Source organism: Harpia harpyja, chromosome 15 (assembly GCF_026419915.1).
Source record: "Harpia harpyja isolate bHarHar1 chromosome 15, bHarHar1 primary haplotype, whole genome shotgun sequence".
NCBI classification, from domain to species: domain Eukaryota; kingdom Metazoa; phylum Chordata; class Aves; order Accipitriformes; family Accipitridae; genus Harpia; species Harpia harpyja.
In genome coordinates this window covers 26675805-26703365 of record NC_068954.1, presented here as the reverse complement: position 1 = coordinate 26703365, position 27561 = coordinate 26675805, and the positions used below count along the sequence as shown (strand labels likewise).

Below are 27561 nucleotides of genomic sequence, written 5' to 3'. Positions count from 1 at the left end.
TGTACCCCTGCTTTTTGCACTTATTTCCAATTCTGTATCTGTACTTTGCATCAACACTACCCTTTTAGTAGAAAGGGGAATCAGCAGTGTACCCTGTAGCTAGTTTCCATAGACAGATCTTCCACTATTCTCTTGAACCAGATTCCTATATCAGAACTTTTAAAACTATTTGCTGGTAGAAATGCTAAACGAGGCTCCTCCCATCTGTTTCCAGCCTCAATAGATTACTTTCACATACAGGATTGCAGCTGCATTTTTGTACCCGAAACTCCTACAGAGTCAACACGTATCTAAGAGGATGGGACTACATCCCATTTATCAGAAAACATTAATAAGGAACTGACGAGGAAAGTTCGTAGGCCTGTCCAGGAAGCCCTAATAAAAATGCCTTCCTGCATTGCTGACAAGGCACAAAGTACTCGGGACAGATACTACAACTATGTCTCCGCAGTCGTATTTCATCGGATTCCTCCCAGTCCAGCTAAAAATCCACAAACATATTCCTACAGTATATTTAGGCACTCCTGTAATCTGATCCGTGCACATAAAAAAATCTTCTTTCTAACTTCAACTTTTGCTTGATTCCACTGCAATGCCAAGGAGCCTGCGTTGTTTGGTTGTTTCTTTTTTACCCCCTCAGCTATTTTTTACATGTATGGGACTTAATCTGTACTTACATGTAAGTAATGGGAAGAAACAGTCTTTTTAGCCATCACAGGACAAAAAAGGCTATTTCATACATTACAATTCAAGGAAGAGGAGAAACAATGAATAGCTGCATTCTACTTACAGAAATAAATACCATATAATACCGTGAACAACAAACATCATCACTTACATTTGCACACAGCAACCAGTTGGGGGGGGATTTATTATTTTTTTAAAAAAACAGAGAGATCCAGGTCTCAATGGGATTTCAGTCACAAGCACATTCAATACCTCTGCAAAAGTAAGTGTACAAGCCTGAAAGCCAACCTTAAGAAGAAAAGTCTAGTACAAAAAGAAAGGGACTCCTGAGTCTAGTCTGTGCACAAAGCCAGCAGAAACTGCTGGAAGTAAAAATAGCACCCACACGGAGGCTATGTAAACCAGTTTTGCTCTACTTCAGAAGGATAAAGGGCTCAGTCACAACAAGATGCAAACCTGTGCCTAGGATTTTCAAAAGAAAAAGCCGAATTTAATATGGCATCTCAGCTGAACATCTTTACTACTGTCTATAGGAAAACTTCTCCGCCATGATTACTCTTACTACCCAGCGTGGAAAAAACAATTTATGAAAAGACTGTTTAAGTTTTGGTATGAAAGGACCAATTTTGATTCAGGTAGAAACAAAGATGCCTTTGAAAATTTCTCTGGCTACTGAGTTCAGTGTCTCGGATTCCAAGTTAGTAAGAGTTCGCACACTTTTAAGGTGCAGCTTCCAGATAACGCTTCCCCTCCAGTGTCAGACTCTACCAACCACAACTCACAAAGGCTTCTGAAGCATCCAAAGTTTGAAAAATGCCCTTGGTTCACCAAGTCAAAAGTCGAGCACACCTCCCACTCGCTCCATATCTGTGGAGCCGAACAGTGCCTCGCTGCAATCACTCTGATGGAGTTCCTCGAGCAAAATCACCAAGTGCCAGCTGGCGAGTCACGCTGGCGGGTACCACCACCTCAGTGCCTCAAAACCATGTTGAACTGAAAGCAAATTCACCTTTGGCAATACTACCAAAAAAGTATTATGCCCAAAAATCTGGCCACCTGTTTCATGCAAGAGGCAAAACACTGGCAACTGTGTGGGACTTACACCGAGAAAAAGAGCGAGCTTATTCGCCTGTCGTGTTTTGCATGACGAAGTTTCCAGGAGTGGAAGGCAGAACTGGGAACGCCGCTGCCTGCTAGAGGGCTTTGGTTTTTTCCCATGTACAGAGCAGATAGTATCTGCTGAAAGGGGAAAAAAGGGGGAGGGTTTAACGCCCTCCAAGGTCTCGTAATTCCGATGACGTGAACGTTAATCACAACACATATTCACATCCTGTGACTCCGGCCCCAACCCCTCTGCCCCCCGAACAGTGCTCTCCCTCCCGCAGGACGCGCATCTCCAGGTTTTGCTCGCGATCTGCCGGCAGACTACCGTGAGCCGCTCCAGGCTAACCCCAGCCCCCGGCTCCTCCTTTCAGTAACTCCGGGGGTTGCCCCCACAGGCCGACGGCCCCAGCCGCCCGCCCCGCGCCCCGGAGCCCCTCACCGCCGCCTCGGGGCGGCCGCGGCGGCGCCTCATCCCGCCGGCGCCGGGCCGGGGAGGTCGGCGGGCACCTGCCGGGGCGGCTCACCTGCGGCCCCCGCCGCGGGCGGGCCTGGGACCGGACCGGACCGGCCCCGGCCCCGGGGCGGGGGGGGCGGCGGCCCCGGCCCCCCGCTGCCGCTCCCCGCTCACCTTGGGCAGCTCGCGGAGCTGGTTGGCGTCCAGCAGGAGCTCCTCCAGGCTGCGGCTGTAGCGGTAGATCTCCTCGGGCACGGCGGCCAGCGAGCAGTGCCGCTTGTCGATGGACTCCACATGGCGGTTGCACCGCCACAGGGGGATGCAGTGGAACATCGCCCCGCCGGGCAAGGGCGGGGAGCCGGGCCGCTGGGGGCCGCGGGGCGGGCGGGGCCGCCGCTCACCGCCGCCCCCTCCTCCCCGCCGGCCGCAGGAGCCGCTGCCCCCTCCGCCGCCGCGGCAGCGCGGGTCCCGGCGAGCCGGCGGCGGCGGCAACCCGCATCCAGCGCGCCGCCGCCGGCGGCGGGAAGCGGCCCCGGGCGAGCGCGGCGGCCCCGGGAGAACAATGGGCGGGAGCCGGAGCGGGAGCGGGAGGCGGAGGCGTGCGGGGCGGGGGTCGCCCCCCTACTGCTCCTCGGCGGGCCGCTGCCCTCCCCGCAGGGGCATGGCGGGGCGCCGGGCGCAGCGCTGCTGCTCCTGCTCCTGGCGGCCGCCGCGCATTCCCGCGCCTGACCCGGAACACGGGCGGCCTCTCCCCCCGCTCCCCTCCCCTCCCCTCCCCTCCTCCCCCCTCCTCCCCCATCCCGGCTGACATCAGCGGGGCCGGGCCCTGCCGCCCCGCCCCGGCCCGCCGGCCTGCCCGGGGAGGAGGCCGGCCAGCCGCCCGCCCGCACACACACACACACTCACACACACAACCCCCCCCCCGCCCCCCGGTGCCGCCTCGCCCCGGGGCAGGCGGGGGCGGGCGGCCGCACAACTTTCTGCCGAGGAGAAAGCCGCGCCGGCACGGAGCTTCCCCCGGCTGGAAGTGTGAAGCCCTGCCCGGCGGCTGGCGGGGGGGAGGCGGGGGGCTCGGGGGTCCCGGGGCGCAGCACCCGCCGCGCCGCCTCCCCCCCCCCCCCCCCGCAGCTGCCGGGCAGCCTCCCCCCGCGCCGGGGGCCGGATTCGCCGTCGCTGCGGGCGGCGGTGCGGGGTGTGCTTTCGGCCGGCCGAGCGTAACGCGGTTTGAAAGGAGCGGGGCTGCGGCGGGGCGGTTCGGGCCGCCCGCTTCGGCCGCGCGGGGGGGAGCCGCCGTCCCTCACCTGAGGCGAGCGCCTTCCCCCCGGCTGCGGGAACACAAGGCGGTCTGGGAGGGGACGGAACGGCACGCGAGGACCGCTCTTCAGGTACGACGGCCGCTGCTGATGTTTTTCCTCTCAGAGTACGTTGCTGTGGCATTAAAAAAAAAAAAAATCCATGTACTGTCCTCAGGGCTCTCTGAAACGAGGGGTTTTAAATCTACTTTCACAAGAGCTGACTGCAAGGTCAGAAGGATTAGCGAAGGAGAATACACCGGCAGCCCTGCGGGTGTCTGCCCGCTCCGGGCTCCAGCAGCCCCCCGCTCCTCGTTCCTCTGCGAGTGGGGCGACGCGCTGCGCTCCGACGACCGAGCACAGTCTCGGAGGCTCTCCGGCCGCATAAGGGCAATTTTGTAATCTACACGGCGACACAAAATACTTCTGGAAACGGGCACTTAACGTCAGAGCTGCTCTTGGAATATTGCTGATTTTTTGCATAATTGTAACTGGGTGCAGGTGCAGGAATAGGGGAGAGGGGGAAGTTTATCGTAGTCACCTCCGTTCTTCAATCCCTGCACGGTACTGACCATACTTAACTTCATAAAGTTGCAACGTATTTATTGTTGGGTTTTTCTTAAATCTGCTGATAAATCTTGCAAGCTACGCTTGTTTAATTTCGCTGGGAATTGCAGTGATCTGCCTATTTTTTGGCTTTAAAAAGGACGTTTTAGGAGCTTGTGTACTGTTACTCTTTGCTGCCCTACAAAACAAGAAACTCTAAAATGTCACCATTTTCTTGTAAGTACTGTAAAAAAATCGGTCAGAACCAACAGTTTCTTTCTCCAATCGATATATCCAGTAATTACAAAAAAACTACATGGAACCTCCCAACGTGTCTAAATGAAGTAAGTAAAGAAATCTGCTTTCCCCACAGGCGTGGGGAAAGAACTGTAAATATTGCTGAGCTGGTAACAACTGAACTGAAGTGGTTTTTTAGACAGCCACAGGAAACGATCTGACTTCTGACCATGCCATGACCGGGTTTCTAACATAATTTTCATCCTCTACAAGCGTACAAATCGTTTATAGCACATGCAAAAAGCAAGCTGCGATTGATCTCTTTCATCCTGCACTTGAAAGATCGTTACGTAATGGTATTCTGAGCAGGGCTTAGAGATTAGTTTTTTCAATATATCTACAATATTTTGAGGCAAAGGCTTCCTCAGCTCCTGCCGTGCCCATGGAGGGAGTGTTCATAAATATGTTCACGTGTGCTTGGAAGCGGGGCGGGCAGGCACCAGCGCTCTCAGGCCTTCCCCACCCTGGGACAGGAGATCAGATAACTACAAGACAGGAGAAAATCAAACAAAGGTGTTGCGCGTCGTCACAGAGCTTGGCAAAGCCAAGGGATCCAGGAGGCTGGCCAGCAGATCACAGAGGTGGAGGTGAGGAGGACCATCTCCATCACACTCCATGGGTCCCAGCCAGGGGCCAGCCGATGCACTTCTTCCAGTTGCTGGTGACGCTGGTCGTCCCTGAGGGCGAGCCGAGGGGCCAGGTTCAGCACATCGAGCTTCTCCTGGCAGCTCCGACCCAAGCTCTGACACGGGAGGTCTTGAACCAGACGCAGGGAACACGGTGCCCTCGGCAGAGACCAACCAAGATCTGCTGCCAAGATCGCCTTGCCTAAATTCAGTGACCGTTACAGCTCCTCGGTGCCTTTATTCCTAGGGAACCCTCTGGAGAAGCGGGACTGCAGGGGAGCCGTGCAGCAGGGCATGTGAACGAGGGAGGGCTGCAGCTGACTGCCCCCAGTATACATAGGGCGTGCAGTCCTATATGGGACTACATCGTAGGGATGGGGTGACATCAAAGCATTTGAAATTGAAGAACAGCGTGGCTTGCTTAATAGCCAAACAGAAGGATGAACAGGTTGACTCCTGAGCTCCAGCTCTTAAGAACAGGCTTGTGAGTGGCACTTCAGGACCCCCTGTGCACCTTCTGCTCGGCTGGAAGCATACACGTTATCCCACAGCTGAGTCTGACACCAGGCAAGAGCTCCAACGGTGGCCTATGCGGGAGGGATTTCATGCCAGCTTGTGGGGCTCGCCGTCCCACCGTCTTCCGTGCTCTTCGGGAGAAATGCCGAGCACACCCTCCGGACAGAGGGCTTCGCAAAGATCCCAGCACACTGATCTGTCTTGGAGGCTTGTGAACAGTTTGAGCCTTTCTTGCATGACACGGACACAAAGTTTGGCATGAGGTGTCACTTCTGCAGATGCTGTCACGTGTCTCATGACTAGGTCTCACTGTGACAAGTCTAGACAGTAACAGGAGGGTGACCGTGACTATCGGGTGAGTCTGTGTACTTTAATGAAGGATGAGGCGAACTATTTGCATGCTTCTCATGAGTGTCAGGGAGTCCAAGGGACAGAGTGATGGCAAGAAAGCTTAATGCTTATTTATGAGATCTGCCTTCACAAGCTGACAATATAAGGGCAAAGAGCCTCTTCCCCTTCTCTGAGATGGACAGCTGCTGTCATAGGGTCTATGATAAAATCCTTGGGAGCTTAGGACATCATTGAATCAGTGCTAGTGGCCCTGGTCCACTGCACACCTGAAGATACAGCCTGAGGCTATGGTATGGAAACAGGCATCAAGGAGGCCAAAAGACAAACCAGCGCCTTTGTTGAGGAAATAGTATTCTCACAGCACAAAGCATCATCCTGAGCAAGTAAACCTGTTCAGCTTGGGTCAGTGTAATGAGTTACTAGTCTCTATTGCTCTGCTGCACTAAGAAATAGCAGCAATAAAAAACCCTTCCCTAAACCAAGAAGAGACCAGTTTTGTATCCTGTGTGGCCCAAAGAGTGACCTCATGTCGGGGCAAATTTTGCTGGGAGAGGTCTCTGAAAAGGGGTGGGAAAAGAGAATTGTGATACATTAGAAGCTGTAACCAGGCACACAGGAGAAGCTGAGAGCAAGCAGAGGAGGACAGCAAATTGCCAGGGTTCGTACTAACACATACCTGGCAACCTTTTTACCTGGGGCAATTGTGTCCCCCAGGGGCAGAAGTATCGCCCTCCCTGACAGCAGCAGTCCTGCTGTGTTACACATTGCCATGGCAAGGCAAGGTGTGGCTCACGGGCAGAAGGAAATAAGGTCTGTTGCTCTCCCAGTTCTGCAGGGGATTACCTGGCTCCAAACTGCCATTTGATAACTATTCGGTCTGGTTTACCTTTTTTTTTTTTTTTTTTGAGCTTTGTTATTTAAATCTTTCCATTTCTACTTTTTTTTTCCTTTTTAGTACTTCTAAAAGTATTTTAGTACTTTTGTATGTGGGTTGGCTGAATTTTAGTTACTTGGGACAACTTAATATTATTTTTAATACTCTCCCAGTAATGCCAGGAGCCTTTGAGCTGTATGAAATCTGTAAGACAGGTAATGCCACTACCTCTCCTGCGAGAGCAATGAATGAGCATGGGGAGCAGCTTCGTGCTTCTTTCCTGGCAGGCCACTTTCTTCAGCCTCGGGTGGACAAGGTCAGACTTCTACCAACTCTGCTTTGGAGGGGAACAGATGAAGTCTGCTCTCACCACAATACCACAGTTCACGTTTCTTTCTGCCATTCGCACTGTGATCAGGCAACCCCCATCAGGTTTTGCGCCAGTCACTGCTGCCCCCGTTAAACAGCGTTAAGGTGCCTGTAAACAAAGGTTGCACCCCCAGTTATTCGCAGCACATACACAGCAGGAGAAGAGCAAGCTCTCCTGCACGAGATTGCCAGCGGGGATGTGTTGCGTGCAAGGGTTTGCCCTGCTGAACAGGTCAGTGCTTCCAGGGCTCTGTTGGGAGTGACAGCAGGGGTACCAGTTACACATACAGTCACATCATAGTTGAAATTTGGGAGACAGGTCGTGACCGAAAAATTAATGTCTTATAGTCTATCAAACAAGCAGCTATCCTTCAATCACTACCAGTCTGGTCTGGATACGTAGCCAAGAACTTCAGTGCTGAAAATCTCAATTTCTCTTTCTAGGTACCATCCTGTGTGCTCCCGAACAAAAAATGGGGTTTATGTGACTTTTAAGGAATTCAGACAATGAAATGTAAAATACAGATAAGGCTGGGCTGATCTCAGGAGTATTCCTGGAAGTTATTGTTTGAAAGAAGCAAGAGCAAGGTCACACTGCAGCTCTCCCTCCTCGGCACAGCTCAGACAGAATTGCTTTCTGGCTTGTCAAAAGGCAATTCAAGCAAACGCCACCAAGTTTTCAGTTGAGATTCTTATAAAAAGCCCTAAAGCAAGGATAAACATGGATTTGGGTGAGCGCAGAGGAGGCTAGTGCTGCTACAAAGCAAGCAGTAATATTCAAAATAATCAGAACTTAACAGTAATGTACGTTGTGGGGTAGAGAGAAAAAAAAGAGAATGGATGGAAATAGATTTTGCATCAGCATAGTTTAAGTAGTTCATAAAGCTCATAGTTCAAAACCCACTTAAATTAACACTAGGAAAATATAATAAATAATAGTAAGAATAAAGTGGGCCAAGTTCCTGTAGCCTCTTCTGCGTTCGGGACTTCTTCCCTCCCCCAGGCAGATTTCCTGAGCCTCATTAGGGAGAAAGAGATGCAGTTACAGAGCACAGAGAAGCCAGGGCAAAACAAGAAGAGTATGAAGAGAGAAAGATCCAAGTACTACAGACAATAGGACCAGTTTGGGGGATAATAATCTAACCAGCACTCAATCACTGCTGGAATAGTAGTTGCCCACCCTCTGAACAAATTAGACGGGAATACTACTGAACCCGCAGTAACTGTGCTACAGCCTGCAGAGCTGCTGAGAGCCCGGCCTGGCAGGGTGCTGGAGTTAATTAGCACTGACATACTTCTCTTTTCTCAGTTTTGCTGGCTGAGGACTCCAGTCACATTTACTCTTCAGTTTCCATTTAAATTGTTTAGAAGGGGGTTGTAAAAGCAGCAGGTCGATGTGACTATAAAGTGTTCCCATATTGATTTACAGAGCTGCACATACAGTTACAAATTATGGTTACATCATCACAAGTGCCACATCTACAAAGTTTTTATATGTCTGAAAGAACTGATACAGAATAATATTAATGTATTATTAGTATAAAGGCATATCTAAGCATTGCAATGAATTATTATAGCCATGATACCAAGCTTAAGCGGCACTTGCTCATGGCAGTGCATTTAACACATTCACTGTGGTTTTACAGTGTTATAAATAGCAATCACTGTGAGCAAAAGCTGTAGCATCTATTCTCCTCCCCACCCCCACCCCCAAACAAATCACTCACGATAACGTCAGCTTTTATTTGAACACAATGAGCTGTAATCACATGAGGTATTACTCTGATTTAATCCTATTTACTTCAGTTTGGTTTGTAAGGAGTGGCCAGTAATATGTGGTTGCATTGTGTCCGATGGTTCCTTATTTCACACCAACTTTCAAGGGCTGACACCCCTCATCTTCTTTGGCCAGAAGAACAAAGCGATGGTTTCTGGCAGGTAAGGAGAAGAGACATTCTGGTGTCTGGGATGGGATGGGGTTTTTCCCTTCTTTTTTTTTTTTCCCCTCCCAATTGCTGGGCTGTCTGTCACAGCTGATGGATAGATTCTGAGCCCCAACCGTTTTTTTCAGGTTTTCGCTATTTTCAGCTGTTCCAATACAACCAGATACAACCTCTCGCAGCAAATTTTGCTTCTCCAACCACCGTGAAGAGAACAAGTAGAGACACAAACTCAGGTCCGGGTTTATTTTGTCGCATCAACATCATGATGTAGCTAAATATCACTTGACTGCCTGTAGTTTGGTGCTCTGTTTCCCATGGCCAACAGAGACAACGACGCTGCTGGATTTGGCATGAAATGAAAAGGCAGATACCAGCACGAGGTAGATCACCCTGCCTGTCAGCCCAGCCTGGAGATTTTGGTAGGCATTAAGCCACGCCTTCATTTCATGCCATTTCATCATCTTTATCCTCTGAATGATGAGAGACCCCCAGCTTCCAGTGGGCTCCGAGCCAGGTTGCATTCAACATCGCGGGGTGGGAGGAGACGCCGGCTCTGTTGGGGAAGCTGGGCTGGTGCAGGGTTGCGCCAGTGCAAGGGCAGCAATGAGGAGCATCACTCCGCGTGTGAAGAACTCGTATCAGGAGCATCCTCACGGCCCATCATTTCACGTACTGATTGATGGACCCTGCAGAACGTTTTACCAATGGGAGGTAGAAGCAGCTAGCACTAGGGCTAACGTAAATTTGACAACAATGAAAAATATTTTGACTGGCTTGTAATTTTTTCAAAACTTTTTTTTTTGGCATGTGGTTCCAAATTTCCTTCTTCCTCTCATCTTAGCTGGAAGGGAAGTTTAATGCCCTTAGAGTAGTCAAATGGGGTCTTATCTACAATTACACACACATTCAATTCCACGTTGGTCTTCATAAATGCAAGTTTAATGTTGAGTCTACTTTCCCTAATTTCCTATAATAGTTATTTAGCTCATATAATGCATGTAATTAGACAGTTGTACTTCAATGACTTTTACCATAGAAGATTTTTTTCTTCAAATTATGAACTACCATGTTAGAAAAATGTTGCTGATCTTCAGGAAAAAAGAATGAGGACATTTCTGACGTTTCTCTTTAGAGCAAGAGGAACTGATAGACTGTGAAAGTTGCTTATTTAAGGAATCAGATTCAGGATGAAGGAAATATAACTGCAATCTATTCAGAATGCCAATGGAAAAATTGTAGTAAGCAGTTGCACCAGGTAAAATATTTTTTCTGCCTTTAATTGTGTCATAGTAACAATTGGTGTTGAAAGCAGATATCTGAATCCAGTGAGTTACCAGATATGATGTAACCACTCAGTGAGAAGCACAATTGTCTTCAGAATTAAATACCCTTCTGAAGAGATGTTATGCTAGGGACTGAAAGGTAAACTAGCAATTTAGGACATATATGAAACAGCTCAATCTTCTAGTTAAAAAACCCCACAGTTTAAGAAAACAGCTAACGTTAAAAAAGAAATAAAATAGAAAAATAACTGCCTATACTGTTGATAACAAAATGGCAGAGCTTGTGTGTCCAGGTCACGGCATTTATTAATCAGCTACCCAGTTCTGCACTACAGTTGTCACAAATGATGGTTTTTCAAAAGAATTTAGGTCAAGTAAACACTTGGCAAACAGACACTATGGTGAACTGGGAAGTTCATGCAGGCACCTCAGAAGCTCTGCAGGCCAACAGAAGGAGTAAATGGAAAGCAAAATGGGCTGGAGTGTGACCCTGGCGTGCCTTTAGCGAACTCCCCACTGCAAGGAACTTCTACCAGCCCAGCAGTTGGACTAGACGATTGTTGTAGGTCCCTTCCAACTAAACTATCCTATCCTATCCTATCCTATCCTATCCTATCCTATCCTATCCTGTCCTTGGTCTTTTTATGAGAAAAGAGGTTTTCCCAGGTACCAATGTGCTCAGTTAAAACTGTTTTGTATTTTAAGAAAGTATTGAGATTAATTTGATTATGTGAAGATCTGAGATGACTGCAAACACTTGAAAATGTGTGGGCCAGAAAAGAATCTGGTCAATTCTGCTGGACACGAACCCAAAAAATAGGCTTCTTCCAGCTGACACCAGTGGTGCAATATATATCTGGTCTTGCCCATTGGTGGGAATCCTTACATGGAAACATCATCCCCCACCATGGATACTGCTCAGCTTTCATTACGAAATGCCTACTATTTCTTCAGCCAGCATGCAAACACAGATCTTGAGCCTGGATGTTTTATTCAAGTTTTTCATTCTGTATCTCTATTTCCACTTTTTAGCGCTTCATCCAGACACCCTGCAGAGGCATAGACTAACAGGAGGCCAGACGAGGGTGAAAGGGAAACCCAGTCTGCTTCAGTGTGCTCGTTGCAGCCACATATTTGGCAATAAGCAGCTTGTAATTTTGCAGCCTACACATCCATACTGCCTTGCTGCACACGGCGCTGGGCTCTCTCAGCTCGTGGCACAGGCTTGACTTCTCGACTGCCTGAAATCCCACTCCTTGTCATGGGCTCACTTGGTTTAGGCCGTTCAGATACGGCAGTGCTTTCAGGTTTAGGAGCCCTACAGATGGGGTTGTTGCCTGGTGGAAATGCTGCTGGGACATGGGCTCCCCCAAAGAAATGGAGCCCACCCGGGGTCCCCTTTCCTAGTTATCGCTTTTCCCCAAACTTTCCCAACACAGCCACGCTCATACTGTGGCAAACGGTCTCTTCCCAGCAGGAAGGACAAGCTGCCCTCGAGCGAAATCTCAGCAGAAACCTGATCCCAGGATACAGATGTGGGGCCTAATGCAGATCTGGCTGGATGGTGCGGTTTTTCCTCGATTCTTTTGTCTCCCTCTTCCTCCCCGTCCATGTCCTACAGGACTTATATGAGATCATGACATTTAATTTCTGGAAGGTGGGAAGCTCGATGCTATATTCTGAATTAATCTTGGGGCTGCAAGCTGAAAAGAAGGGAAGTTGAGAGGACACAATAGCTATAAATGAAGCCAAAAATAAAAGCATCTTGCCCTTTTTAGCTCCTGAAGACACACTGTAAACACCGAATGGGCAGCTTCTCCTCTTGCACACAATGCCCAGCTACTGCAGGTTTCCTATCTTTCTCTGCTTCCCCGCAAATCTTCCTCAGCTGAAATCCCCCCCCAACCAAAAACAAAGTCTCTTTCTTTACATTTGGAAACCTCCCTAGGAAGCAGAAGGGCACATTTTCTCCTTCCGTCATCAGGAGTGATGGGAAGAGCTGATAACCTCCATCGTTAGCTGGCCCGGTACTTCCTTTTGTAAGATCTAGTTTCTACTTGCTTGCCACTTCCCCAGACTCCAACTGTCAGGATAATGTTTTCTACCTTACATGTCTGACTTAGACTCAGGTATTTTTAAGAAAGTTTCAGCTAAAACGATCAGCTGGTTCTAAGAACACACTTACCAGAAAATACGCTATGCTGCACCTTGAAGAGATGCGCAGTAATTTTGCTGCTGCGATTATTTGCTTTGGAAAAAAAAAGAGTTCTTTTACCAGAAAAGGCCGCTGAGTGGAGAGCTCAGCCTCCCATCACCAGTGTGCCTTTTGCTGCCACAGCTGTGAAACTTGTCCAAGATTCCTCTGAAAAAAATAAAAATCAGTTCACATCGGCTCAGCAGCATGTGCACTTAACAAGCCTAATATTTAGCAAGTAAAAATCCCCCAAATCCTCCGTGGACTCGGTCAGCTCAGCGTCACGCTGCCTGGGCTGCCCACGTGCCCCCCGAGAGCAGCAGGAGGCCTGGGGGTGCTGGGGACCTGCCTGTCCGAGCTGGGGCGGAGGGAGAAGGGGGCTGCCTCTACCGAGGGCTGGGCACGACCCGGGGGGGGACGCAAAGGACAGGGGCCGTGGGGGGCAGCAGCAGCGGGGGAGCGAGAGGGAGGGGGGCAGAGAAGGAGGGGGCAGTCCCCAGAGGCACAGACCCCAAAGTGCCCTCGAGAGCTGGACCCCAAGGCAGACGCCAGCAATTCCTTCCCGGGGAAGGGGACAACCCGAGTCTGCTGGTGGCAGTGGGGGCTGCCACCCCCCAGAATTGGGTTTCCAGCAGCCGGTGACATCCTGGGGCACGTCCCAGGGCCCTTGCCCGCAGGGGGTCCCTGCAGGGTCCTGCAGCCGGGACGCACCCCAGCTCACTGGAAACCCTCCCCTGCGGAGCCATCCCACCAGCCCAGTGCTGGGAGCAGGGAAGCCCTTGCAATGTGCTCCCTGCAAGGACCCATCAGAGCAAGACATCGGTTCATTAACCAGCTGAAGCAAAAACGAAATTCCTGTAGATCTGTCGTTAACATAGCAGGAATTTTTCTCTATATAGGGAATAAAGGCACGTGACCCGTAGCCTGGCGTAGCTGCAGTCCGTGATCTGGGACACGGAGCACTGAACAGAGGAGAGTCACAGTATGTTTGCTGAGCCTCGTCCCATATTATAGCATATCAGCAAAAAAAAAAAAAAAAAAAGAAAAGGTTTATTTTGAGTTCAGCCTTACGGGGCTGCATCCGCGCTGCTTATTTCAAGGCAGAGTTGTTGCCCATGCAAGCTACGTAGTTTGGGGACTGCTGCCATTTCTCAATAGATAAATCCTGGCTGCACCCTGAGCTTTAAAGGGCTCTGCGCTTCTCTAACGAGCTGTGTAACAGTTCAGCAGCTTCCATCTGTCTTGTCAGTCCTCTTCTTGGCATCCAGCAGAAAAAAAATGGCCCCAGCTCATTCCTAGAAAGGACCAAGTGTTGCGTGCTTGATGAGCAGATATATTTGCAGGCAGCCCGAGTACAAGCTGCTTAAAAGGAAAATGTGCACACAGGGATAAGGTTTCCCAGCCTACGTGAATGTAGTTGTATCTGTAAATGGATGTAGATCAATTATTGATTTTAATTTGAGCTGCATCTGGGCTTTTGTACTGAGGAAGCAAAATCCTCTGTGTTTGCTGTAAAACTAAGGTTTGCTGCTTGCAAAACCTTTAATCTCTTTTCAGCACTCCGAGTCAAATCTCCAGTTTTGGAATGACTAAAAGCAGCGTCCCACATTTTCCAAAGAGCTCTTCAAAAGCCACAAGAAGAAAGAGCAGGTAGATCCCCCCAAAATCACAGTGGGCTTCAGCTCTCCAGGGATGACCATGAGTGCCAGAGGGAAAAGTGGCAGTGTCCGACCTCAGAACATAGATGTTAGACTCCAACCCCATTTCTTCTTCATCCGTATATGCCACCACTGTTAGCGTGGCCCACAACACCCTTCAGAATGACAGAAAAGGATCAATAAGTTTTCTCCTGCAAGAGGGCGAAGGCTGAGCAGACCGCAGGCTGTCACCAGTTCATAAGCAGTTTAGAAGCCGAATTTTCTGAGACGATAATTTAGATGCACCATCAGCGTCGTTAGCCTAAGGCGAGCAAATTTCACAGTAGTATCACAGTTTCTAGGGCAGGGACATGATATTTAATTTTCTCCCCCAGCCTGGTTAGTCTCTCACCAGGAGTGGAGAGAGCTCATTTCCAGTCAACCATGGCCAGCTCCTCGGCTGCCAGCACCTCCGGGATGGGAGGACTCCTGCAACACATGTCCTCTTCTGAAGCTGCTCTTAGCTCCTCACTGTGTCTGCACAGCAGTCTGCTCCTACCACACTCTGCTACTTTCCCTGTTACAGAAACATCGGCGCGTACTTGGGGTTAAGATAACAACGTTGTGACAAGCATCGTGTCATCCAGATCTGCCGTGGTGGTTTTGTCTCTGTCCTTCATCTTCCGAATCTTTCTCCCGGCTCACCTAATGTTAGGTTTGTTTCAGAAGCCAGAAACCAGCAGGGTTACTGAGCTGGGAGCAAATCCCAGGACTCAGGAGTCCTATCAGGAGCACCCCAGGTTTCTGCCCACCTGCGCAGCTCTGGGCATGCCTCCCCTTCCACAGCGGGCACGACAGGACGTGCAGGGGGTGAGCGAGTTTCCATGAGGATCTACTGGTCCTGCAGAGCTGTGCGTGGAAAGATAACATGTTCATCTCTTTTTCTGAAGCCCTCATCCAATGCTGAACCACTGAAAAGAGATGTTAGCAAGTAGATAAATAAATGCATACCTGGTCCCAGTCACCTTAGGAGGCTTCAGCAGCTACAGAGGCTGATTCCTTCTGGAGATATGCCTCATGCACCAGCGTGGTAGGAAGGAAACTATCACGCCAGTATATGAAATGTACGTATCTAGTGTAAGTATGCCCATTTACACCAGAAGGCGAGTTTCCTTTATGAGAGAAAGAAGTCTAGCCTCAATTTTTCTACTGAGTTTGTCCTCTGGCAAAACCTGCTTTCACGATTTCAAACAAGTGTTCACAGAGCACAAGCTGCCCCCTTGTTGGAAAGACAACGTGGTTTAACAGCAGCTTAAATTAGAGAAATTAAAAGGCAGAAAGCTAAGAGAAGTAGATTATTTTTCTTCTTGAAACTTCAGATCGAAAAAAACCAACAATGCAGATTTTCATGAACATGTTTTCCACGTTTCATGAACAAACATGAAATCCACGTGCGGCTACAGACAGCCCTTTGCCAATTTTTCTGCCAGCTCAGATTTTTATAAGTTGTTGGAGAGTGTCTGACAAGCAATGTCAAATCATAATCAGAAGACAGGAATGTTTGGCAACGAGGATGATGCCATTAGAGCTGCAAGAACGAGGAGGCTGGATGAGAGCTTTAGCTGCAGGGGAAGCTCAGGCTGAGAAACACCTTCTGTGATGGTGCAGGCAGGGGAGCCTGCAGCAAGGGAAAGGTGGGTGGTGATGGCTCGTGAGCTGCAGGAGAAAGCAAGCCTTCTGAGAAAAAGCAAAGTGAAGCTCTCTGGACAGGTGTAGCTATGCACACGATGTGATTACCGATCACTGACAAGTCTTCATGGGATCAGATCAGGACTCCTGCGAGCAGAGGGATGCGCCCTTGGGAATTCATAGGAACTTGGAAAAACCAAGCTGCAGTCAGAATCCGCAGTAAAAACTGCAATAAACGCCAGTGAAGGTAACACTGGAAAAAGAAAGAAACGTAGTGAACTTCTCGGTGTTTAGGAATGCAAGAGTCCTGCAAAGCAAGCTGTTACATAAATTACAGTTAAGTCAGCAAAAAAGAGAGATGAAGAAAGGAGCAGATTAAATACATGTTCTGCATCCAGTAGGAGTTTAATTACCTTGAGAAGTGAAACTGATTCCATTGCTTTATGGGTGGTAAGCTTGGAGTTTGGCAATACCCGATACACACAGAATATTTTTATGCAGTGCTCTGCAGACTGCCAACAACATGTGGCTTTCCAGCTCATCAACCTTTGCAGACCTTTGAAAATGAGGACATCCAGTGGCTGAACGTTATAACTGGGATTTTCATCAAGGATTTATATCTGGGGCAGAACCTCACCAGTTAGGCCAAATTTCTGCCCTTCACAGAGACCTGAAGAAACTCATGTGTGGAGTAAAAGCTTTTTACAGAAACCCTCTGCGCTGGGGTAGATTCCACTTAATTAAAGGGCTCATGGTTGTAACAAACTCTTTGAGGCAGGCTCAGTATCACCCAGTCATACCTAGAATATTGCTTCACCTTTCTTTCTCTGCTTCCCTGTGATCATAGGCTCATGCATTTATTTATATTTTACAAAAAAAAAAAAAAGCTTTCAAATCCCAGCACATTTCTAGTTTGGCCTCTAAGTCTCTTATTTAGTTTACAGAGAGTAAACGCGGCTGTGAGTTTTAGAAACCCTTAGCACCTAACCAGTCCCTCTGGAACCAATCAGTACAGCAAGCGTTGCGCACCACGCTTTTCGTAATTCAGCCTTAGATGCACCAGTTTGAATATTTACACTTAACTCCTATATTACTACAGTATTTAAAGACCAATTGCAGCAATTAACCACGTTTCCAAATACATATTGTAGGAGAGGAACTAAAATGTTAATAGTTCAAATTCATGCTTTCCTGCTGTGAAATTGCAGCAACCAACAACTCAGCAATATAACATTCCAGGACAAGAATATTGTGCCTTGTACAAACCATAGCAGAAAAAGAATGAAAATATGTAAAAATCAGAGTCACATCTAGAGGAAATGGGCCACTGGAGCTTTTGCACATTTACAGGCCATTATTTCCCCTGGGGAGTAGCCATACAATATCACTGCCTGCAATAAGTAACATCTCACCCAACATTAGGCACTGATTTTGGCAGCTGAGAGTTGTGCTGAGTTTCCAAGATGAGCTGGGTAAGGCCGGTGAGTAGAAAAACCCTTACCTTCCTCAAAAGTTGATTTGAACTAATGTCGCTTAGGATTGTATCTACACACCCCAGTGTAATACCTTGAAGATTTCATACAATTCATAGCTCTGAACCAGCAAAGTCAAGTACTGAAAACAGCGGGAATAAGAGCACCCCAGACCTTCTCCCATCTCCCATCAGTCCTTTTCAGCATGGAGTGCACGGTGCGGGTCCAAGGGCAGAGACTTGTGTGGTCTCCACCTTCTGCTCCCACTGCTCTTTCCTATCTAGGCTGACTATAATTGCAGTCATTAAGGCTCCACACCTGGGCAGACGTAACCTGCTCCTCAGCTCACTCTGGATATGAAATGTCATTGCAGTTTAAGCCTAAATCTGGGCTGTTTAAGCCTAAATCTAAGCCGCTGCAGTCTTGTCCTCCCCCACCTGTGGCTCTTTCTCGTGCCAGCCAGCACGAACGCTCGTGCAGGCACATTATAGCCAGTTCAGGCAAGCCAATTCCATTGGGAACTAACCCAGCCATCATTAGTAGCTGTATCTGCTCTCTGAACTGCTTCAGTTCCCAATTCCACAGGACAAATACCAATTCAATACCATTTTCATCAGTTGCATGTTTTTAGACTCTGAGGCTACACTTTCAGTTTAAGCTTAAACCACAAGACAGTCAGTTAAGTTAGGCTTATACTACCATGTCAGAAACCGAACCCAATGCCCTTATGATCAGCAAGGGAGAGGTTGTAGCCCTGAAACTCCCCGGCAAGACAATTCTCTCTTGCTTTGCCAGTAGTCTTGCAGCCGAGCACAGGCTGGACCACATCTCAGAAGGCTTCAGGTCACTTTTGGCCATCCTAAGCCACTCTTCAGCCTAAACCTCTCCAGTTGCAGGCTTCTGCTGAAAAAAAATGCTCTTCTGCTGAAAAAAGTGCCCTTCTTCATCTCCCCTTCCCCAAGCTCTCCTGTGCATTGGTTGCAGCAGCGGGGTAAGATCAAGCTTGCTGATCCGGTGGGAAACCAAACCGCTATGAAAAATACAAAAAGACAAGTTTTCTATTTCATTGGCTTTGAATGCTGAATCAATATAGCATGTACATGAGCATTTGATCTGATCCAAGAAAGGAGGTGGAAATGTTTGGTCAGCAGTTTGGGAGTCTATTTCTACCAATTTGGCTCACTGCTAATTCAGGAAAACACCCAGCTGGGTGCAAAGAAGGGGCCAGGAACATATGGCAAGAAAGGAGAAAGAGACTGTGGCAATGCCAGTTTTGATCAGCTCACGTTGCTGTATCTTTGACTTAAAGAATTTACAGCTTTGTCATCTGGGAACTATATTTGGAGCTCATATAAAAAAAAAACAATTGGTGAGCGAAGAGCATGCTGGGCAGTCCCAGGAACTTACTCTCTTTGAAGGAGAGCTGTAGATTTCAAGGACTGACTCTTCCAGGACTACAGCACATTTTTCTTCTCTGGCTTGGGGCTTATGAAAAGCAGAATGAGAATCCCATCATGGATTTCTGCACCCTTATATTAAAAGTTCCTGTGTGATAGGCAGTATTTGGGGTGGCCATGCCTGCTGTCTAACAGCATATAAACTCCTACCGTCTTTCACATGTTGTAGTGTGGAAGCAAAGAGCATGAGAAATTCAGGTTATTTTTTCCCCTCATCACTCTTGGTGTTCCCTGCCTTTCTAATATCTTATATCTCTTCTGGACCATTAGTGTCATACTCAGCTACTTATCTGATTTTATTTATTGGTAAAAGTTACGTTGTTTTGAGAACAGATGCTTAAACCAGTGCACTAAGCAAAGTCGAGTCAAGGTTCCCAGTCAAACTGAATTACCTGACTTTCCTCTTTCTTCCTCCACAAAGGTAATTTTAATTACATAAACTTCATAGAGAAGCTCATGAGGAGCAGCTGAATTACAGACAGCAGGCAGGGACAGGTGGGGAAAAGTGGCTTGGAGCTCCGAGAGGTGTTGCAACCTGTGCTGTAACGCAAGAGAATTGGCAAAGCAACTGATTATCATCAATACCAGGAGCTTCAGGGATCTTTTCTTTCTGTGATGTGTTTTTGACGTGACCAGCTCACAAGAATTTCATCCTGAAATTAGAAAGATCTTTTCAATTAGCTTAGTCTTACGGCTAGATTGTCCTGTCTTTATACAAGGTATCTGCAGCATTTCATTGAATTCATTGTGAATGGAACCACAAAGCATGTACTTACTTCTCTGGAGGCTGCCTCAGATTATATGTTGACAAATTATATATTGACAGATTATATGGCAACAAGCAATTCATCCTTCCATTCCTTTCACCAGTCCATCAAAGACAGAAACCCCACTGTACACAGGCTGAAAACGACAAAACCACCACATTAGTTCTCTCTCATGTGTATAATTTGCTTTCAAATGCCTGTTTTCAGCTGTGAGGCATAAAGGCAAAAACATTCTCCTCCCTTCTACTTCAAGTGTAAGAGGGGAAAAAATTGTGTGCATAAGTACTGTAAGTAAAAAAACCAACATCAAATAGGTATTTTGGTTTTTCCAATAGTACAAAATTTACATAGCTGTTACTGACAGTAGAATCAACCTCAGATGTCTGTGGAGGTGACTAAATCCCCTCCCTCTGCTCTGTATGGCATCAAAACTGTTGTTTTCCATTAAAAACATTCAAAAAGTCATGTACTACCCATGACTCATCCTCTGCAGATTAATAAATAAATAAATAAATAGATAGATAAATCCATATTCTCCCTTTTCAACAAACTAGATGCTACAACATCATCACTTTCTCTGCGTCAGCCTGAGCCAGTGATCCGGATCAAACCCAGCTGTCTGTAATAAGACTGAAAATACAAGGCAGAGAATTGCTGGCTGTTCCCTGCTGGGGTTTGAAAATAGTGAGGCAATGTATACTGTGTTTTGAAGAGATTCATCTATACTTTCACCAAAGTCGCTTGCAATTTTGAAGTCCTACTGAACACAGCTATGCTTACCATACTGAAAAATAACAGATATATAGCACAGAGCTTTGTTTTTCCAGTTTGGTGATAGTGGATTTTTTTATTGGGCTTCATGGACTGTGAGTATTGCAAATGGAGCAATTCATCTGACAGTCTGAGTGCATATTGCCATTCTGGTATTTCTTGAGTTGCAGCATAAATTTTCTAGAATAAATCCCAAGCGCTGAATATTAGCACAGATTTAAATGGTTCAGCTTCACAGCTATTGACTGCTGACCGGGTATGGAAACATCCTTTGCGTTTGCCATGGCTACTCGTCCGCTGATACCCATTCTGCTCAAACACAGGCGCTGTGCAGGCACTAATAAAGAGATAGGATCTCGCCCTGATGCTCGGAAAACAGATTTTGAAGGGATTATCCAACCAATGGAAAATTAGTTTTTCTGAGTTCAGTCCGGCGTGCCCTCCCCCACCCATCCACTGCAATGTTAAAGAGTCAACATCTCTGCTCAGATTTATTCTTCAGTCAAAGGCCGGGGGATTTCAGTGGGCAACTCCTATTAACATTCCCATAAAGTAAGCATTACCACCTCTGTATCCTGGTAGCATCAGGTTTCTCTAACTTTCTGAAACACCTATTTTTCCATAAGCGTTGTCTCATGCAAGCAAGAGATTTTTAGATGATATTTGCTATTTAGAGCAGGTAAAAAGAGGATGACTATAAAGAGCTGATGGGGTTCCCCACGAAGAGAAGCAGCGAGTCTCCTAGTCTGTCCACAAATGCGCTGTGGCATAACTTGAAAGCAATGTCACTCTCCTCCAACCTTTTGCGCTTCATTTTCCTTACTGGGAAGTGGCAGGCCATTAGCAGCACACCCCGAATGAAATTGGGAGGTTTGCTGCCTGTCGCAGCCGCGCTGCCAGCCACCGGGCTGTACTGCAGCAGCCGGTGTGACAAGGGGACGTATTTTACGTAGCCCAGTTGTAAAACAATGGAGCTCTTGGAAGGCACTTGAGGAAGTCTTCCCTCTAGCAAATCTTCCTCTTATTTCATAGGGAGAAGAAGTGACATCTGATTAAAGATGCAAGCTCAGACGTTGATCTTTGGTCTTTGTAGGCTGCTACACTGAGGCCACCAGACCTCCAAACAACTGAGCCATGTGTGGTCTTGTATGGAAATCAGCATAGCTACTGCTGCTCCAGAGTATCTTGTCTCCACTAGATAAGATAGCACAGTTTTTCCTCTGTGACAAGAAAAAACCAAACCAAAACAACAGTCTTTTTTAAGAAGCTGCCAAAAGGCATCTGAGCCAGAGTTAGGTGAGCAGAGGGCAGCGTGTTTATCTACTTGCTTCAAAACAGGCACAGCCCATGCATCATGCGAGGCTGTAAGCAGAGCTGCGGATGAGCAATACCCGAGAACAAGTCAGGTTTCGGGTAGGAAGAAAGCTCCATTTTTTGAAAAGTCCCATTTTCAAACACAGGCATCAAAATTGGACTTTCTAAACCTGAATTTGAAGCATCTGCTTTCAGGAACACAAGCACCTAGTTCACACTTAGCGACAAATCAGCAAGTCAAAGTGTGAAGAAAACAAATTTAGCAGACCAAAAAGTATGAACAAACACTTGAAGAGAGCAAACACATCCTCATTTTTGAGCACGTCGACAGCATCCTGATTATTTTGGGATACATTAGCAGGGAACAGCTGTGTCTCTGAAACTAGGAAGCTTTAACTTCCTGTAGGAGTGCTCCAAAAAAGAAAAAAGCCACTGGAAATACATTTATAAAATTATCCATGATGGGGAATAGGGAATGCTTTCTGTGTGGGAACTAAGGTGACACCCCTGAAAACGAGAGAGAAAAAGAAAAGCGTGTGCGCGCAACACAAAAAAAGGCAGAATATACACTAGGGCATCTCACAAAGATGTTCCTTCATGTGGCACTGCGTTGCCGTATTGCATCAGAAGCTAGAGGAGGAAGGGTGATGATAAAAAGGACAGACAGACAGACTGCAAGAGCTGAGTGGTCAGAAGAGGTGCCGGGGTAGGGGTAAGGACACAGCATGGGTTAATGAGCCTTTCATTTCTGAGGAGAGGCTGGTAACGCCAGCGGTCTTCGGGCAGAAAAGAGGTAGAACCAAAATCGCCTTACTCAACGTTATGGGGAGAGCTGGCAAGGTGAACAGCTACATTAGCTTTTTAGATGACAGACCGAAAAAACAGTGTATAATTTTTAATCTCACAGTTGGGGATTAGCCTGGTGTTTCTCTGATTTTTAAGATAGCCCATGCTTGTGGCTTGGCATCTATCTTGAGGGAAAAAAAACCCTCTAAGCTGCATGCCAGCATCCTCGGAAAGGGGTTGTTAAAAGGAAATGAGTCGGACCATAATTTTCATGATTGCCCGAGGGAGTTACAGAGTCGGACCATACCCAGCTTCGGAAGGAAACGGGGACCTAGTTCTCACAGCCACTTCTTGCAGTGCTTGAAGCCCTCTGTCACAACCCCTCCTGGGCCACAGAGCAGCTGCCGGGAAGGATGGATGAGCAGGGACGGGAGCCATGCTTCAAGAAGGGCAGGAGGTGTGATGCACAGCACCCACCTGACTCCTTACCCCCCTCAGGACTGCGCTCTCATGGTGACACCATTGTCCTTCTGCTGTTGAAATCCTTGCCAAATTCCGTTGCCTGAAAACCACAGTATAACCACCTTAAAAAAGCCGAATAACCTTTAAACTTCGGTAAGCAAGACGTACCTCAGAGCATAGGAAGGAAAAGGTAGCCCACTGCTGTCTCCCTGTAGGCAAGAGCCTCCCCTTCCCCCAGCAGCGGCATGCTGGTAGCTACAGCGAGGTGGGAGACAGGCACTACCGGGAGGAGGCAGGGAATCATAGACGGGCATCCAGGAGGAAGGTCAGCACCCAAGCAAAAGCATCTTCTCCCCTATGGAAACACCAGTGCCATCGGAAACTGTCACTCTTTGAGAATTATAGCAATTCATCCCCAGAAGAGAGGTACTATTTTCAATATAATTCAACAGATTATTATAAATGATGGATAGGAGATGAAGCTTCTTGTTCCAGAGCAAGGAGAAAAATATTGGTAGGGAGAATGGTTGTCTTGTCCCCTCCAAGCTCAGGACCTCAGTGGGTTTTAACTGCTGAGAACTAAGAAGAATGTAAACCACTGTGCTAGTCAGAGCAGCACCAAAACCATGGTCTGTCACATCCTTGGTTCTTCCCTAAATCCTCAGAAAAATCCTTTATGTGCTCTAAGTGCCATAATTTTGAGAAAATTATACTGTGTTTTCAATGTTTAACTCTGACTTATATGCAAAATATGGCTCAGTCTTACTCAAACAACCGAGACAAATGCTTCATACATTATGCATGAGTTCTTCCACAAAGCTCTCGATGCAGATTATAGAGAATCAAGATATGCTGTCATCTTAGTGTTGAAAGTTTTGATAACACTGAATGATTAAATAACTTCATAGTAGATCCACTCCAAGGTTTTCTTGAGGAAACTCTCCCCTAAGCCTCTCTCGTTAGGCAGGCCAAAGAGATCTGAGCCCTCAGTAATGAAAAATGTACCAAACAGCAGAGGAAACACAGGTACAGTTTACTGCAGCTCTCCAGATCAGGAAACTTCTGGAAAAGGCATTCAGTAGAGACTGGGGACATTTCCCTTCTTAGGGACCAGTACCTTTCTAAGAAAGTTAAATTTTAACATTTTCTAAGGACCATTAAGAACTTATTAGGACTTCTGGAATAAAGCAATGTCTTGACATTTCCAGTTTCCACCTCTTCTAAGAGCATGTGTTCTCCAAATAGTCACTGGGAAAATAGGTTTCAGAAAATATACACTTCCCTGGTTCATTAGGCCCAAAGAGAAGAGTAGATGGAGAAGTCCAAGAGGCAACATAAGGCTTATTTCCTCACCTGTTTCTCCCCTTCTTAAAGCAGTGAATCATTTTTGCTACTATTGTAGCTGTCAGCCTCCTCACAGTGCAATGCCCCCTTACCAAAGAAAGGAATTTGAAATGATGCCAATTCATTAATGGGCTGGTGATCAACATCCAGATCACAACAAAACATTGTGGCACAGGGCAGAGAGCTCCTTGTTATCATGAGGTCCCCGATACATTGATTTTGCATTTTCAGAGCCACATGGAGTATTTTTCTCCTTCCCTATAAAGGGAGAGAGAGATCAGTACCTCTGCTCAGGGTCTGTGGTGTTCATCCCTCAGGTGCAGAAGCAAACTCAGGTCTCAGGCTTTCTAGAAACCTGGAGAAGCTGCTTTGTGCATAGGCCTTTGGGACTTCTCTACAACATTTCATTCTCTCCGTGCTTTTCTAAATGCCTAAGCCCAGAACTCCGCTGTCAACACCGCTGCAGCATGATACTAATGCTCTGAAAAGTCACACTTTAATGCGCCACTTTAGTGCTTATCTAAATTTCAGACAGACTAATTATCCAACTTTCAGGTTGAAAGGTCTGAAAGCATTGAAAAGCACATCAACACAGGTAATTGTGGGAAAATGTGTTTTGCAGAGAGCTAGCTACAGCACATCTGGGTGAGAGAATAGCTGAGAACTCCTCGAGCATTGTGAAGAGCTGTAAGTAGGGAAAGTGCCTTGTCTGGTGAAAGAAACTTATGACATATATGGAGCAAGGTGGCAGGAGGACAAGGGCTTCAACTTTTTCCTCTCAGAGAGGTCAGCATCTTGAAAAGAGGGAATACTGCTTCCCAGTCAGGTCTCAGCAGCTTTCTCCCCTTCTGCAGGGTAGACTCCTTCCTTCTTCCAGAGGCAAGCAGCAGCTCGCTCCTCTTTGTTTCTGCCTGAGCAGCTTATTTTCCTGCTTCTGCAGGCTTCAGCAAGCAGCATCCCTTCTTCTGCAGCCTCAACAATTTTATAAACACTAAGGGATACGGCCTGAAGAAGTGCTAAAGAGCTTTGTCTACTGCTTGCATACCCGCTTGCAGTTCTGCAGGAGGACAGCTGCGTAAGATTTTCCAGAGCTGTTCAGCCCTCTCCATGAGCAAGTGCCATTTTTAGGTCTGTCACCAGGGATAAGCAGCAGCAACTTCTCTGTCAACAGAGTTCACAAAACATACGCTGCTGAAGGCTTCCAGCGGCACTTCCCACAGTAAGCAAGCCATTTAGGGCTTAAACTACAAACATGACATTTGTGACGTTGTAGTTTCACATTTAAAGCAGGGATTTCAAAGTCTTGCAATTTGAGGGGGGAGAGGGGGGGAACCAAACCGCCCCAACCTTCTGCACTATCTTGACCTGAATAGTTTCTTCTTCTGAATCTGAGACACTTGGATCCTGAAACTAATTTTCTATGCCTTAAAATATTTGGTAATTTCCTGAATATTTGATGCTTCATTTCTGAAAAACTACGACAGCCTCATCATATATTTAATTCTACAGTCCTGGCAATTCCAAGCTCATTTTTGTCTAGGGCCACATTGGTGAGGAAGTTGAAGAGGGTTAAATGCACAGGACCGTTAGACCTCACATTCCAGGATGCTCCATCCACAGCTTCTCCTTATCTTTATGGTTCTAGGCCAGGAGAGACTTGGACTTTGTATGTCCATCTGCAGAAACAGTTTTCTCAAGTGTTCTGGGATTAGTACATTCCTTTGCACGTTTGGAAATGCTTGTTTTTCATCTGCTTTTTTATTGTTTTGGATCCCAACTCTCCACAAATTATATTTGTTTTCTGAAAAGCCTGCAATTCCGTCTCTAAAATGTGTGTAGTCACAGAGCCCCCTTTTTGCTAAAGATTAAGGTTGAAGTTTTAAACACAACCCAAGACATGTAACCAAAGGAAATGACTGTACCACAGAATAAAATGTAGTTCAGCTTTATGAAGAAGTTGAGAGGAAGAAGATCCAATAGTTGTGTAAGGATGCAACTCACAAGTGTACAAAACAAAATTTAAAAAGCACATTAAAAAAAATGTTTACTAGCAACTGTAAGAGAGAGGAGGATAATATACCTCTGTATACTCCACCTCACTTCCATTAAGCAGGAGGAAGAATGATCTATTCCCATTCTCATGCCAAGCAGCACAACAGCAGAGAGCGATTCCACCAACTTCCTGAAGACTTTCAGTGCTAAACAATGGTACCCAAAGCAGAGACCCATTGAAAACCAAAGGCAAATGATCACACCAAGAAATGCTGAACCCCACTCCTATAGTGGATCAAATCTGATTGATCGTGAGGATACATCACCATTCTTTTTCCCCGATTGATTCAACAGATGAGAAGGGAAATGCTTTGAGGGCTGCAGGGAAGAATTGCTCATATGGAAATTACTGACAAAGAAAAAAAAAAATCCACAGCATGTTGGCCTGTAAAGAAACAAGAGAAAGACCATTTCTCCCACAGATGGCGAACCAGGAAAGCAAGCTACTCCTCCTTCCTCCCTTGCCTGGTAGGATTAAGCTTGCCACAAGAAGACATTATGAATCTGGAGAGAACGAAACTTGTTCCACTGGTGGCAATAACTGGTTACAGCTGCAGGAAAAAGATCTTGATAAATTCTGCTGTGGACACTGCCTTTGGCAGCTCTGTGGGAGGAGGGAAACCTCTGCTCAGTGGCAGGGGTGGCTGCAAGGGGAGACAGTAGGCTATCTAACAAAGGCCTTCAATCACCCACTCAAAGACCTCTCCCATCTTTACAGGAAGAGCAGAGAAGGACAATAACACTAAGAAAAGAATCGGGCAACCCTCACTGGTTGTTTTGGTTTTTTGTTTTGTTGGGTGCTGTTTTGTTTGGGGGTTTTTCCCCTCAAAAGCGGTATATCTAGGAATGTCTTCTTACTCATCAATCCATCAACATTTTTCACCACACTAAATCCTGGCACAGACATTTTCCTGAGCTTTCAGATGGCAAGTCTGAGATTTGCACTGTGTGAGGGGATTTCTTTTCCCTCTGCTGAGATTACCCTATGACTACCAGAAATCCTCAGAAATGCCCAGGCACCAGACAGTCAACAGCACCATGCTCAGAGCTGTAACATCCTCCCTGCTAACAGGGATCCCAGCTGTGCCTTGCTTCGGCAGCAGCAAAAACACTGGTCCTTGGAACAGCAACAGCAGACAACAGTATGCATAGGGCAGTTCACTGAGGTCTCCAAATTCTTCCAGAAGGATCACGCCAAACCCTAAACCCCTCCCTGGCTTTGGCCCAGGACTTAACCTAGCATTTGAATGCCTACGTGGTCCCCAAGAAGAGCT

The 27561-nt window shown here is 47.1% G+C and overlaps 1 protein-coding gene and 1 long non-coding RNA gene across 5 annotated transcripts in view; both read right to left on the bottom strand.

The window, feature by feature from the left end:
* The window catches only part of LRRC1 (leucine rich repeat containing 1), a 105410-nt gene extending 102431 nt beyond the window's left edge, over positions 1–2979 (bottom strand). For 2 of the 4 annotated variants that reach the window (XM_052809235.1, XM_052809236.1), the window contains exon 1: positions 2420–2978. In XM_052809235.1, the coding sequence (XP_052665195.1) occupies positions 2420–2578 (159 nt within the window). In that variant the 5' untranslated portion in view covers positions 2579–2978. Of the gene's footprint in view, positions 1–2419 lie in introns of all 4 variants that reach the window. The other 2 variants (XM_052809237.1, XM_052809238.1) reach the window with 2 other exon arrangements.
* An 8337-nt stretch (positions 2980–11316) lies between these two features.
* LOC128152070 (uncharacterized) lies at positions 11317–12872 on the bottom strand. The gene is made up of 2 exons (XR_008238534.1): positions 12528–12872; positions 11317–12045 (listed from the first exon to the last, which is right to left on the bottom strand). It is a non-coding gene; the product is annotated as an uncharacterized LOC128152070 (long non-coding RNA).
* Between the last annotated feature and the right edge of the window lie 14689 nt (positions 12873–27561).